The sequence below is a fragment of the Salmo salar genome, chromosome 03 (assembly GCF_965601325.2).
Source record: "Salmo salar chromosome 03, fSalSal1, whole genome shotgun sequence".
Taxonomy (NCBI): domain Eukaryota; kingdom Metazoa; phylum Chordata; class Actinopteri; order Salmoniformes; family Salmonidae; genus Salmo; species Salmo salar.
Genome location: NC_138293.1, coordinates 16,010,104 through 16,025,098, shown reverse-complemented (window position 1 = coordinate 16,025,098; position 14,995 = coordinate 16,010,104). Strand labels below are relative to the sequence as shown.

At 42.1% G+C, this 14,995-nt stretch overlaps 1 protein-coding gene across 2 annotated transcripts in view; it reads right to left on the bottom strand.

The window, feature by feature from the left end:
• Nucleotides 1-14,995, bottom strand: part of LOC106599001 (microtubule-associated serine/threonine-protein kinase 3) — an 80,715-nt gene that overhangs the window by 40,097 nt on the left and 25,623 nt on the right. For both annotated transcript variants that reach the window (XM_014190039.3, XM_014190038.3), the window contains 3 exons: nt 14,551-14,623; nt 11,954-11,974; nt 11,722-11,800 (listed from right to left, as the gene is read on the bottom strand). In XM_014190039.3, the coding sequence (XP_014045514.3) occupies nt 11,722-11,800; nt 11,954-11,974; nt 14,551-14,623 (173 nt within the window). The remainder of the gene's footprint in view (nt 1-11,721; nt 11,801-11,953; nt 11,975-14,550; nt 14,624-14,995) is intronic.

Genomic DNA, 14,995 nt, shown 5'->3' with positions numbered 1-14,995 from the left:
GCAGTGCATCTCCTCCTCATGGACTGCACCAGATTTGCCAGTTCTTGCTGTGAGATGTTATTCCACTCTTCCACCAAGGTACCTGCAAGTTCCCGGACATTTCTGGGGGGAATGGCCCTAGCCCTCACCCTCCGATCCAACAGGTCCCAGACGTGCTCAATGGGATTGAGATCCGGGCTCTTCGCTGGCCATGGCAGAACACTGACATTCCTGTCTTGCAGGAAATCACGCACAGACCGAGCAGTATGGCTGGTGGCATTGTCATGCTGGAGGGTCATGTCAGGATGAGCCTGCAGGAAGGGTACCACATGAGGGAGGAGGATGTCTTCCCTGTAACGCACAGCGTTGAGATTGCCTGCAATGACAATAAGCTCTGTTCGATGATGCTGTGACACACCGCCCCAGACCATGACGGACCCTCCACCTCCAAATAGATCCCGCTCCAGAGTACAGACCTTGGTATAATGCTCATTCCTTCGACGATAAACACGAGTCCGACCATTACCCGACCATCACCCCTGGTGAGACAAAACCGCGGCTCGTCAGTGAAGAGCACTTTTTGCCAGTCCTGTCTGGTCCAGCAACGGTGGGTATGTGCCCTTAGGCGACGTTGTTGCCGGTGATGTCTGGTGAGGACCTGCCTTTACAACAGGCCCACAAGCCCTCAGTCCAGCCTCTCTCAGCCTATTGCGGACAGTCTGAGCACTGATGGAGTGATTGTGCGTTACTGGTGTAACTCGGGCAGTTGTTGTTGCCATCCTGTACCTGTGCCGCAGGTGTGATGTTTGGATGTACTGATCCTGTGCAGATGTTGTTACACGTGGTCCTGTCTCCCTGTAGCGCTGTCTTAGGCATCTCACAGTACGGACATTGCAATTTATTGCCCTGGCCACATCTGCAGTCCTCATGCCTCCTTGCAGCATGCCTACTGCACGTTCACGCAGATGAGCAGGGACCCTGGGCATCTTTCTTTTGGTATTTTTCAGAGTCCGTAGAAAGGCCTCTTTAGTATCCTAAGTTTTCATCATTGTGACCTTAATTGCCTACCATCTGTAAGCTGTTAGTGTCTTAACAACCGTTACACAGGTGCATGTTCATTAATTGTTTATGGTTCATTGAACAAGCATGGGAAACAGTGTTTAACTTCATTGGGATAGGGGGCAGCATTGGGAAGTTTGGATGAAAAGCGTGCCCAGAGTAAATTGCCTGTTACTCAGAAGCTAGGATACGCATATAACTGGTAGATTTGGATAGAAAACACTCTAAAGTTTCCAAAACTGTTAAAATAATGTCTGTGGGTATAACAGAACTCATATGGCAGGCAAAAACCTGAGACAAATCCAACCAGGAAGTGGGAAATCTGAGGTTTGTAGTTTTTTTAAGTGATTGCCTATCCAATATCCTGTGTCTGTGGGGTCAGATTGCACTTTCTAAGGCTTCCAGTAGATGTCAACAGTCTTTAGAAGTTGTTTCAGGCTTGTATTGTGAAAGGGGATCGAATAAGCGCTGTTTCAACAAGTGGTCAAGCTGAAAGACATTAGTTTAGTCTCGCGCGTAGCCGTGAGCGACGCTCGTTCTCTTTCCTTTCTAATGACAACGGAATTGTCCGGTTGGAATATTATTGAAGATTTATGATAAAAACATCCTAAAGATTGATTATATACATCGTTTGACATGTTTCTACGAACTTTAATGGAACTTTTTTGACTTTTCGTCTGGACTTTGTACCCACGCTTTGTGCATTTGGATTACTGGACTAAACGCGCGAACAAAAAGGCTTTCGCCGTAAAGATGGCACTTTTAGGTCTATTTTAGGTCTACTTTTAATGCTATTTCTGACTTTTGTGACACCTCTCCTTCTTTGGAAAATGGCTGTATGGTTTTCTATGGCTAGGCGCTGACCTAACATAATTGCATGGTGTGCTTTCGCCGTAAAGCCTTTTTGAAATCGGACACTGTGACTGGATTAACAAGAAGTTTATCTTTAAAATGGTGTATAATACTTGTATGTATGAGGAATTTTAATTATGAGATTTCTGTTGTTTGAATTTGGCGCCCTGCAATTTCACTGGCTGTTGGCAAGGTGGGACGCTCACGTCCCGAACGATCCCAGAGAGGTTAACCTGTTAGGGCTAGGGGGCAGTATTGACACGGCCGGATAAAAAACGTACCCGATTTAATCTGGTTACTACTCCTGCCCAGTAACTAGAATATGCATATAATTATTGGCTTTGGATAGAAAACACCCTACAGTTTCTAAAACTGTTTGAATGGTGTCTGTGAGTATAACAGAACTCATATGGCAAGCCAAAACCTGAGAAGATTCCATGCAGGAAGTGGCCTGTCTGACAAGTTGTGTTTCATCTTGGCTCTTTTTATTGAAGACTGAGGATCTTTGCAATAACGTGACACTTCCTACGGCTCCCATAGGCTCTCAGAGCCTGGGAAAAAGCTGAACGATATCGAGGCAGCCTCTGGCTGAAACACTTTATCGCGTTTGGCAAGTGACCGAATTGAGTACTATGGGCTTAGGCGCGTGCCCGAGTCGACCGAATGCTTTATTTTCTTTCGTCTGTTTACCTAAATGCAGATTCCCGGTCGGAATATTATCGCTTTTTTACGAGAAAAATGGCATAAAAATGGATTTTAAACAGCGGTTGACATGCTTCGAAGTACGGTAATGGAATATTTAGAATTTTTTTGTCACGAATTGCGCCATGCTTGTCACCCTTCTTTACCCTTTCGGATAGTGTCTTGAACGCACGAACAAAACGCTGCTGTTTGGATATAACTATGGATTATTTGGGACCAAACCAACATTTGTTATTGAAGTAGAAGTCCTGGGAGTGCATTCTGACGAAGAACAGCAAAGGTAATAACATTTTTCTTATAGTAAATCTGACTTTGGTGAGTGCTAAACTTGCTGGGTGTCTAAATAGCTAGCCCTGTGATGCCGGGCTATCTACTTAGAATATTGCAAAATGTGCTTTCACCGAAAAGCTATTTTAAAATCGGACATATCGAGTGCATAGAGGAGTTCTGTATCTATAATTCTTAAAATAATTGTTATGCTTTTTGTGAACGTTTATCGTGAGTAATTTAGTAAATTCACCGGCAGGTGTTCAGTGGGAATGCTAGTCACATGCTAGTCACATGCTAATGTAAAAAGCTGTTTTTTGATATAAATATGAACTTGATTGAACAAAACATGCATGTATTGTATAACATAATGTCCTAGGGTTGTCATCTGATGAAGATCATCAAAGGTTAGTGCTACATTTAGCTGTGGTTTGGGTTTATGTGAGATTATATGCTAGTTTGAAAAATGGGTGTCTGATTATTTCTGGCTGGGTACTCTGCTGACATAATCTAATGTTTTGCTTTCGTTGTAAAGCCTTTTTGAAATCGGACAGTGTGGTTAGATTAACGAGAGTCTTGTCTTTAAAATGGTGTAAAATAGTCATATGTTTGAAAAATTGAAGTTTTTGCATTTTTGAGGAATTTGAATAACGCGCCACGGGATTACACTGGCTGTTGAGTAGGTGGGACGCTTGCCCATAGAGGTTAAGAGGCTCCTCTGTCCTCCACTCGTTACCTGTATTAATGGCACCTGTTTGAACTTGTTATCAGTATAAAAGACACCTGTCCACAACCTCAAACAGTCCCACTCCAAACTCCACTATGGCCAAGACCAAAGAGCTGTCAAAGGACGCCAGAAACAAAATTGTAGACCTGCACCAGGCTGGGAAGACTGAATCTGCAATAGGTAAGCAGCTTGGTTTGAAGAAATCAACTGTGGGAGCAATTATTAGGAAATGGAAGACATACAAGACCACTGATAATCTCCCTCGATCTGGGGCTCCACGCAAGATCTCACCCCGTGGGGTCAAAATGATCACAAGAATGGTGAGCAAAAATCCCAGAACCACACAGGGGGACCTAGTGAATGACCTGCAGAGAGCTGGGACCAAAGTAACAAAGCCTACCGTCAGTAACACACTACGCCGCCAGGGACTCAAATCCTGCAGTGCCAGACGTGTCCCCCTGCTTAAGCCAGTACATGTCCAGGCCCGTCTGAAGTTTGCTAGAGAGCATTTGGATGATCCAGAAGAGGATTGGGAGAATGTCATATGGTCAGATGAAACCAAAATATAACTTTTTGGTAAAAACTCAACTCATCGTGTTTGGAGGACAAAGAATGCTGAGTTGCATCCAAAGAACACCATACCTACTGTGAAGCATGGGGGTGGAAACATCATGCTTTGGGGCTGTTTTTCTGCAAAGGGACCAGGACGACTGATCCGTGTAAAGGAAAGAATGAATGGGGCCATGTATTGTGAGATTTTGAGTGAAAACCTCCTTCCATCAGCAAGGGCATTGAAGATGAAACGTGGCTGGGTCTTTCAGCATGACAATGATCCCAAAAACACCGCCCGGGCAACGAAGGACTGGCTTCGTAAGAAGCATTTCAAGGTCCTGGAGTGGCCTAGCCAGTCTCCAGATCTCAACCCCAAAGAAAATCTTTGGAGGGATTTGAAAGTCCTTGTTGCCCAGCGACAGCCCCAAAACATCACTGCTCTAGAGGACATCTGCATGGAGGAATGGGCCAAAATACCAGCAACAGTCTGTGAAAACCTTGTGAAGACTTACAGAAAACGTTTGACCTGTGTCATTGCCAACAAAGGGTATGTAACAAAGTATTGAGATAAACTTTTGTTATTGACCAAAAACTTATTTTCCACCATAATTTGCAAATAAATTCATTAAAAATCCTACAATGTGATTTTCTGGAATTCTTTTTCTCATTTTGTCTGTCATAGTTGAAGTGTAGCTATGATGAAAATTACAGGCCTCTCTCATCTTTTTAAGTGGGAGAACTTGCACAATTGGTGGCTGACTAAATACTTTTTTGTTCCTGGTTCTATTTTTTTGAATGGGGCATGCTTATTTAAGATGGTGAGGAAGGCACTTTTAAAGAATAACCAGGCACCCTCTACTGACGGGATGAGGTCAATATCCTTCCAGGAAGGATATTTAGGAAGCATTTTAGGGAGCGTTTTACGGAGCGTTTGACAGTGATGAGCGGTGGTCGTTTGACCGCAGACCCATTACGGATGCAGGCAATGAGGCAGTGATCGCTGAGATCTTGGTTGAAGACAGCAGAGGTGTATTTGGAGGGCAAGTTGGTTTGGATGATATCTATGAAGGTGCCCGTGTTTACAGATTTGGGGTTATTCCTGGTAGGTTCATTGATCATTTGTGTGAGATTGAGGGCATCAAGCTTAGATTGTAGGATGGCCGGGGTGTTAAGCATGTCCCAGTTTAGGTCACCTAGCAGCACGAGCTCTGAAGATAGATGGGGGGCAATCAATTCACATATGGTGTCCAGGGCACAGCTGGGGGCAGAGGGTGGTCTATAGCAAGCGGCAACGGTGAGAGACTTGTTTCTGGAAAGGTGGATTTTTAGAAGTAGAGGGTTGAATTGTTTGGGCACAGACCTGGATAGTATGACACTCTGCAGGCTATCTCTGCAGTAGATAGCCACTCCACCCCCTTTGGCAGTTCTATCTTGTCGGAAAATGTTATAGTTAGAGATGGAAATTTCAGTTTTTGGTGGTCTTCCTAAGCCAGCATTCAGAAAAGGCTTGGACATCCGGGTTGGCAGAGTGTGCGAAGGCAGTGAATTAAAATACAATTGAGGAGGAGGCTTCTAATGTTAACATGCATGAAACCAAGGCTTTTACGGTTACAGAAGTCAACAAATGAGAGTGCTTGGGGAATGGGAGGAGTTAGGCACTGCTGGGCCTGGATTAGCCTCTACATCACCAGAGGAACAGAGGAGGAGTAGGATAAGGGTACGGCTAAAGGCTATGAGAACTGGTTGTCTAGTACGTTCGTAAGAGAGTAAAAGGAGCAGGTTTCTGGGCACGGTAGAATAGATTCAAGGCATAATGTACAGACAAAGGTATGATAGGATGTGGATACAGTGGAGGTAAACCTAGGCATAGAGTGACGATGAGAGAGATATTGTCTCTAGAGACATCATTCAAACCAGGTGATGTCACCGCATGTGTGGGAGGTGGAACTGAAGGGTTAGCTAAGGCATATTGAGCAGGGCTAGAGGCTCTACAGTGAAATAAGACAATAATCACTAACCAGATGCAACTAGCTAGTTTAGCCTACTCACACACTCTGCTCAAACAGAGGGATGCTATGTTAGCTTGCTGGCTATGACTATCCAACACAACACTGGAACTCTTCCAAGTCAAGGTAAGCTTTTGGTTTTATTAATTTATTGCCATCGGAGCCCAGCAGTGTAACTGCTTTCTTACTACAATCTACTGCATGATCGTAGCGGATTTACTAACACGTTAGTTCTTGTAGTTCTAGTTGACTATGACGTGACAACAATGTAGGCTATGTGTAGCGGTTGGTCATGATATGGTTTGGCTTGGAAAGTTTTATTTTGCCTGGTCACAGACAGCTGATGTGTTGTGCACTGAAGTCCACAAGCAAAGGGAAAAGGTGAGAGGAGGAAAGCATGTAGATAGTTGCGAAGAGGAATTACATATACAACGAGCAAAGTGATCATGCGGTTTTTATGTGGCTGCTATAAAAGTGAATTGTTTGCGTGTGATCAGGGATGTATTCATTCTGGCGATTCTGTTGAAAAACGTTTCTTAAACGAAAGCTAACGGAACGAAACTGAGATAAACATAGCTGAATTTGTCAAATAGAAACTCACATTTGCAACTGTTGGACTAATGATTACACTCTAGATCAGCTAGATGCAGTAAAAAGTGTTTAAGGCAATATTGAATGTGTCATTGTCGGTCACCTTGATTACTCAATTCTCTTGACTTGTGTACCTACGTTCATACGCTAGGTTGTAGCAACCTCATGATGGGTATAGGGAAAATTAGAGTATCATGTAGTTGCCTAAACCTATCGATGTTACATTGAGCTGGGTGAATGGAATATGAAATAAAGTCATCCAATATGCTGTAATGGAAATAAGGCCATGCTCATAAAAATTAAATAATTCTCCCTCATCTTAAACGGAACCAACCGCCACTGACGTGCAACACTGGTCACTTTAATAATGTTTACATACTGTTGTTACATTTCATATGTACAGTACCTTTGGAAAGTATTAAGACGCCTTGACTTTTTCCACATTTTGTTATGTTACAGCATCATTGTAAAATGTATTAAATTATCTTTTTTCCTCATCAATGAACACACAATACCCCATACTGACAAAGCAAAAACAGGTTTAGAAATCTTTGCTCATTTAAAAAAAAATTAAAACTGAAATATTACATTTACATAAGTATTCAGACCCTTTACTCAGTACTTTGTTGAAGCACCGTTTGGCAGCAATTACAGCATTGAGTCTTCTTGGGTATGACTCTACAAGCTTGGCACACTTGTATATATGGGGAGTTTCCCCCATTCTTCTCTGCACATCCTCTCAAGCTCTGTCAGGTTGAATGGGGAGCGTTGCTGCACAGCTATTTTCAGATCTCTCCAGAGATGTTAGATCGGGTTCAAGTCCAGGCTCTGGGTGGGCCACTCAAGGATATTCAGAGACTTGTCCCGAAGCCACTCCTGCGTTGTCTTGGCTATGTGCTTAGGGTCGTTGTCCTGTTGGAAGGTGAACCTTCGCCCCAGTTGGAGGTCCTGAGCAGGTTTTTATCAAGGATCTCTCTGTACTTTGCTCCGTTCATCTTTGCCTCGATCCTGACTAGTCTCCCAGTCCCTGCTGTTGAAAACCATCCCCACAGCATGATGCTGCCACCACCATTCTTCACCGTAGGGATGGTGCTAGGTTTCCTCCAGACGTGACGCTTGGCATTCAGGCCAAAAAGTTCAATCTTGGTTTCATCAGACCAGAGAATCTTGTTTCTCATGTTCTGAGAGTCTTTAGGTGCCTTTTGGCAAACTCCAAGCGGCCTGTCATGTGCCTTTTACTGAGGAGTGGCTTCCGTCTAGCCACTCTACCATAAAGACCTGATTGGTGGAGTGCTGCAGAGATGGTTGTCCTTCTGGAAGGTTCTCCCATCTCTGGAAAGGAACTCTAGATCTCTGTCAGAGTGACCATCAGGTTCTTGGTCACTTCCCTGACCAAGGCCCTTCTCCCCCGATTGCTCAGTTTGGCCAGGCAGCCAGCTCTAGGAAGAGTCATGGTGGTTCCAAATTTCTTCCGTTTAAGAATGGTGGAGGCAGCCTCCCAAGTGGCGCACTGATCAGTGCTAGTGGCGTCACTATGGATCCGGGTTCGATCCCGGGCTGTGTCGCACCCGGCCGTGACCGGGAGACCCATGAGACAGCGCACAATTGGCCCAGTGTCGTCCTGGAGTGACTCTTTGTGGCCGCCGGGCATATGCAGGCTAGCTTCGGTCGCCAGCTGTGAGGTGTTTCCCCCATGGTGCAGCTGGCTTCTGGGTTAAGCAAGCAATGTGTCAAGAAGCAGTGCGTCTTGGCGGGGTTGTGTTTTGAAGGATGCATGGCTCTCGACCTTTGCCTCGCCGAGTCCGCACGGGAGTTACAGCGATGGGACAATTGGATATCACAAAAATGTGGAGAAAAAGGGGTTAAAAAGTACAAAAAATACAATCAAAAATGAAAATAGATGGAGGTCACTGTGTTCTTGGGAACTTTCGATACTGCAGACAGTTTTTGGTACCCTTCCCCTGATCTGTGCCTTGACGCAATCCTGTCTCGGAGCTCTATGGACAATTCCTTCGACATCATGGCTTGGTTTTTGCTCTGACATGCATTGTCAACTGTGGGACCTTATATAGACAGGGGTGTGCCTTTCCAAATCATGTCCAATCAATTGAATTTACCACAGGTGGACTCCAATCAAGTTGTCGAAACATCTCAAGGATGATCATTGAAAACAGGATGCACCTGACCTCAATTCCAAGTCTCATAGCAAAGGGGCTGAATACTTATGTGAATTAGGTATTGTCGTTATTTATTTTTAATACATGTGTAAAATGTCTAAACCTGTTTTCGGCTTTGTCATTATGGGGTATTGTGTGTAGATTGCTGAGGATTTTTAAAAAAATCAATTTTAGAATAAGGCTGTAACGAAAAAGTCAGGGGGGGTCAATACTTTCTGAAGGCATTGCATATACTGTATTCTAGTCAATGCCATTCTATTAAACTATTGCTGTACTATTTTATCCTAATATTCTTCAGTGATACTACATATTCTATCCAAATACTGTCCTATAATGTCTATACAGCCCATCACATATATACACTATATACGCCCTACACCCAAACAAGGGCACTGCGTTCATCCACCTCTGGCCTGCTCGCCTCCCTACCTCTGAGGAAGCACAGTTCCCGCTCAGCCCAGTCAAAACTGTTCGCTGCTCTGGCACCCCAATGGTGGAACAAGCTCCCTCACGACGCCAGGACAGCGGAGTCAATCACCACCTTCCGGAGACACCTGAAACCCCACCTCTTTAAGGAATACCTGGGATAGGATAAAGTAATCCTTCTAACCCCCCCTTAAAGATTTAGATGCACTATTGTAAAGTGGTTGTTCCACTGGATATTATAAGGTGAATGCACCAATTTGTAAGTCGCTCTGGATAAGAGCGTCTGCTAAATGACTTAAATGTAAATGTAAATATATATTTACACTCTGGTCAGACATTGCTCATCCTAATATTTCTATATTTCTTAATTCCCTTCTTTTACTTATAGATGTGTTAGATTTTACTGCACTGTTGGAGCTAGGAACGTAAGCATTTTGCTACACCCGCAATAACATCTGCTAAATATGTGTATGCAACCAATAACATTTGATTACATTTGTAACAAAAAGGCCATTTTCATAGAAGGCCTTGAAAGCCAGATCAGTGATTATTACAAAAACGCAGGTTAAACTATTTTGATAAAATTTGTGGGTCTTATGATTGTGGAAGGCTTATATTTAGCCGAGGTATAATTTCACAAGCTCTTAAAACCTCTTGGGGCTAGGTGGGACGCTAGCGTGCCACCTGTGGTGCACTCCATCAACAGCAGGTGCATTTCAAGAGCGGCAAATTTGAATCCAAATAAATGTCAAAATTCAAATTTTTCAAAAATACAACTATGTTACACCATTTGAAAGATAAACATCTCCTTAATCTAACCACGTTTTACGATTTCAAAAAGGTTTTACGGCGAAAGCATAAATTTAGAGTATGTTAGGACAGTACATTTACAAGAGTTGTGTGTAATGTTTTGTCAAGTCAAAGACAGGGTCACCAAAACCATAAAACCAGCTAAAATGATACACTAACCTTTTACAATCTCCATCAGATGACACTCCTAGGACATTATGTTAGACAATGCATGCATTTTTAGTTCTATCAAGTTCATATTTATATACAAAAACAGCGTTTTACTATGGCATTGATGTTGAGGAAATCGTTTCCCTCCAATAACCGGCAGTCAAGTCAGCGTCACAAATTAAATAATTAAAATTAGAAAACATTGGTAAAATATTATATTGTCATTTAAAGAATTATAGATTTACATCTTTTGAACGCAATCAACTTGCCAGATTTAAAAATAACCTTACTGGGAAATCACACTTTGCAATAATCTGAGCACTGTGCCCAGAAAAATACGCGTTGCGATACAGACTAGACGTCATGTTGGGGATATCTAAAATCGAAAATACTATGTAAATAATCCATTACCTTTGATTCTCTTCATCAGATGTCACTTCCAGGTATCACAGGTCCATAACGAATGTAGTTTTGTTCAAAAAAGCTCATCATTTATGTCCAAAAATCTCCGTCTCGTTAGCACATGATGTAAGCCAGCCGGACTTCTCGTCATGAACGAGGGGAAAAAATATATTTCCGTTCGTTCAAACATGTCAAACGTTGTATAGCATAAATCATTAGGGCCTTTTTTAACCAGAACATGAATAATATTCAAGGTGGACGAATGCATAGCCTTTTATAACGTATTGGAACGAGGGTACCCAACATGAAGTAGCGCGCCAGGTGTCTAATGGGACATCACCGTTCCATGGCTCTTGTTCGGTCAGATCTCCCTCCAGAAGACTCAAAACACTTTGTAAAGGCTGGTGACATCTAGTGGAAGCAATAGGAAGTGCCAAAATATTCCTAAACCCCTGTGTTTTTCAATGGGAGAGGTTTAAAGTCAATACAACACATCAGGTATCCACTTCCTGTCAGAAAATGTCTCAGGGTTTTGCCTGCCAAATGAGTTCTGTTATACTCACAGACACCATTCAAACAGTTTTGGAAACTTTAGAGTGTTTTCTATCCATATATAATAAGTATATGCATATTCTAGTTACTGGGTAGGATTAGTAACCAGATTAAATCGGGTACATTTTTTTTATCCAGACGTGCAAATGCTGCCCCCTAGACCCAACAGGTTAACTCATTAGATTATTGCTAACTGTTTGAAATGCAGTATATTTGTACAACAAAACGTACTGTATATATTGTGAATCGTGCATAAGTTAGATTTTTTTTTAGATATAATGTCTTACCTGGACTTCCTGTTAGCAACCTTAAATACTGAACTTAAACAGCTACATTTCCTATGAGTTTACTGTACAAGATGGTATTGCTCAATAAACATTTAATTGGTAGTTATATTGAGTACACTCCCTTGTTGGTCTTTGAGGAAGAAGGGCTTACATATTTAATGAGGAAGAGAGGGACGACTTACTGACACTGAAGAGCTGGGGGGGTTGGTGCCATAGCCGGACGAGGGGACGGAGGCAACAGACCATCTTCGCCCATCTGCTCTGGAATAACCAGGAAACAACAAAGAACCTTATGAGCTTTTAAATCTCATACATATCCTCAAGATTTAATCATGAAGCTGTTTAATATGATTAAAGGAGATATAATTTAAAAATCGACAAAAAACAGGAAAAAAGGATCAAATGTTTTCCTACCTTTCAGTGCGGGCCAGGTGGCTGGTTTATCACATTATGAGAAAGAGCCAGAGAGAAAGAAAGGAAAAAAATTAGGACACAAACACATTCATTGACACAGTGAAGCTGTCAGAAGCTCACGACCTGGCGTCAATGTGCTGAACACCTGACAAGATGCCATGAACCCAATGGTACCTGCTTAATGAGTCATTTCTCACACACACACACACACACACACACACACACACACACCACACACACACACACACGTTTCACCACCCTTCAGCTCAACCACTTTTGTAGTAGAAAACAAATAATTCAGTCATTGTCTATATGAATCGTCTACATGAATGCAGCTGCCACTGTATTGAAGCCATTGGATGCAGTTTATCATAGCACAAAGGTTCAGTACACATCATTGCATTTTGTATCAAAGTACAAAGTAGGCTGGTCATTCTTGAAGTCTCGTTGATCATGCATTACGCTCTTTTTGTCTATAAAGCCCTCTTGCATAAACTTCCGCCATGCCTTACTTAATTGTTAACCTTCAGACATATCAATTACCAGACCCAGACCCATTCAATCTCCGCCGAGTTAGGTAAATCTTCCAAGAGTGTGCAAAGCTGTCATCAAGGCAAAGGGTGGCTACTTTGAAGAATGTCAAATATAACATATTTTTATTTGTTTAACACTTTTTTGGTTACTACATGATTCCATATGTGTTATTTCATAGTTTGTGTCTTCACTATTATTCTACAATGTAGAAAATAGTAAAAATAAAGAAAAACCCTGGAATGAGCAGGTGTCCAAACTTTTGACTGCTACTGTATATGTATAATATGCATAACATATATGTGTATAACATATATATAATGCAATGTTTATTGACGTGTTCATGAAGGACTCGTCTGCGAAAGAGACCATGGTCTCACCATGACGCCCTGCTTAGATAAAGGTTAAATCATTTTTGGGGGGGGGCCACAATATTCCTCATGTGTCAGGTTAGAGCCCTGAAAAAGCAGTTTATGGCTGACAAATCAGGTCTGACTTAATGAGATTGGGGTTTCTGTACGTATCAGAGCAAGGATTAGCCAACTGATATAGGATGTCTCTTCGGCTTCATATCCCAGATATATTATTATGAATGATAGTAATATTATTTAATATTAAAGTTCTTATACAGCTGGAGAGGAAGAGAAAGGGAGGCTGTTTTGATGTGCTCATAATCATTCAATACCGATGTGCAGCAGTTTCCGGATAAGCCAGAACAATTATATTTGAGAAGTACTGTGCAGTTAAGTCTCTTTTTACTCACACAGGCAAACGTTGCTTAAGTACATTTATCAAAACAAACTTTCTTGCAGCATCTGGAAAATATTTAGACATACCCCTGGAATATCCCATACAAAGAAAGTTCTTATAACAGCTTTGATTGTATGTCAGTATTTCAAGCACGTCGCCACATGGGATTGTTTACATGGCCAAATAATTGCACACAGAGGACTGCAGTCTGAGTACCAACAACTATCCAAGCACAACACCTTACATACTGCAGCCATAGCATCTACAGCACATTCGGAAAGTATTCAGACACCCTTGACTTTTTCCACATATTGTTACGTTACAGCCTTATTCTAAATTGATTAAATTGTTTTTTTCCCTCTCATCAATCTACACACAATTCCCATAATGACAAAGCAAAAACAGGTTCTTAGAAATGTAAGCAAATGTATTAAAAATAAAAAAAAACAATACTTTATTTACATATATATATATATATTCAGACCAATAGCATCTATGTCCACTTTGGCATCCCCGAACCCTCAGTAAATGTAGCTGTGTCATGTAAGCTGATGCAACCGTGTGCATGGCCAAAATGTTTCATGTGATTTCCCCCACTTATCTCTATAGCTTATGGTGTGGTACACTTACTCCTGTACCATAAAAGGCATTGCCTCACTGTCCTCAAGCCTGACTGGGTTGCAACTGTTTAACACTGAAGGTGATGCTTGTAGCTCGCTAGTGGGCTGGCTCACAGTATATGTGATGCGTGACAGGCTCAGGATAAGGCTGTCTGTATCGCATCATCACGGCAGCCCAGAGTAGTACTGCACACCGACTCTCCCTTTAATTGCGCTGACAAATGCCAAGTCCTATGTCCCACAAGTGGCCCTAGAGCCATTCAGCTGGTTTCACTCTAAAGCACCGTCCTCATTTCTAATAGAGGTATTTGATGCATTGCCGTTGTCATGGAAGAGCGACGAAGGTTCCCTACAGTACCATCCCTTTTCTATGCATTTCTGGGGGGGGTATCCTTTTTGTGAACTAGATATTTTGGCTACCTATTGTGTGCTAAAGTGAAGGTGCCTTTTGACAGTTCTGAGATGAATTCTGAGATGAATTCTGAGATGAATTCTGAGATGAATTCTGAGATGAATTCTGAGATGAATTCTGAGATTAATTCTGAGATTAATTCTGAGATTAATTCTGAGATTAATTCTGAGATTAATTGCATACCTTTTTATTAGTAGGACTCCTTCAATAATACAACCAAATTAAAACGTGAATTCCTTCTACTAAACTGAAATAACTGAAAGGAGGATTGGACTTTTCCTTACCTGCGTGCAAACTGGAAGTTGGCGGAGGCACTCGCGGAGACATTTCGGGGGCTTTCTTGGGGACTACTTCCAGCTGAAACACAACAATTAGGCTCTGTTGGTATTTTATCACTGGAACATGTTTTATTAATGAGGAAATAGGCCATGTTGTTATAACTGCAGTCTGCTGTCATTCTTGGGAGCTGATGATGCACAAGTAAAGGACAAGCTGCCCTAAATCCGAAGCAATCAGTCTCTGGTGGAACTGAATTCAATTAACTCAACGCGTATTTACAACCAAGGGGTCTGGAAAGCACAGGGTTTTGTGATAGGCTTAATGCACGCTCACTTGATAACTCTCAATTACGTCAGTAGCATTAAACGTTTATAAACTGTCTGGACAACCTGATTTGTTATGACGAAGTTAAGCGTATCGGTATGCTTTTTACTATGGCTGAGGATAGCA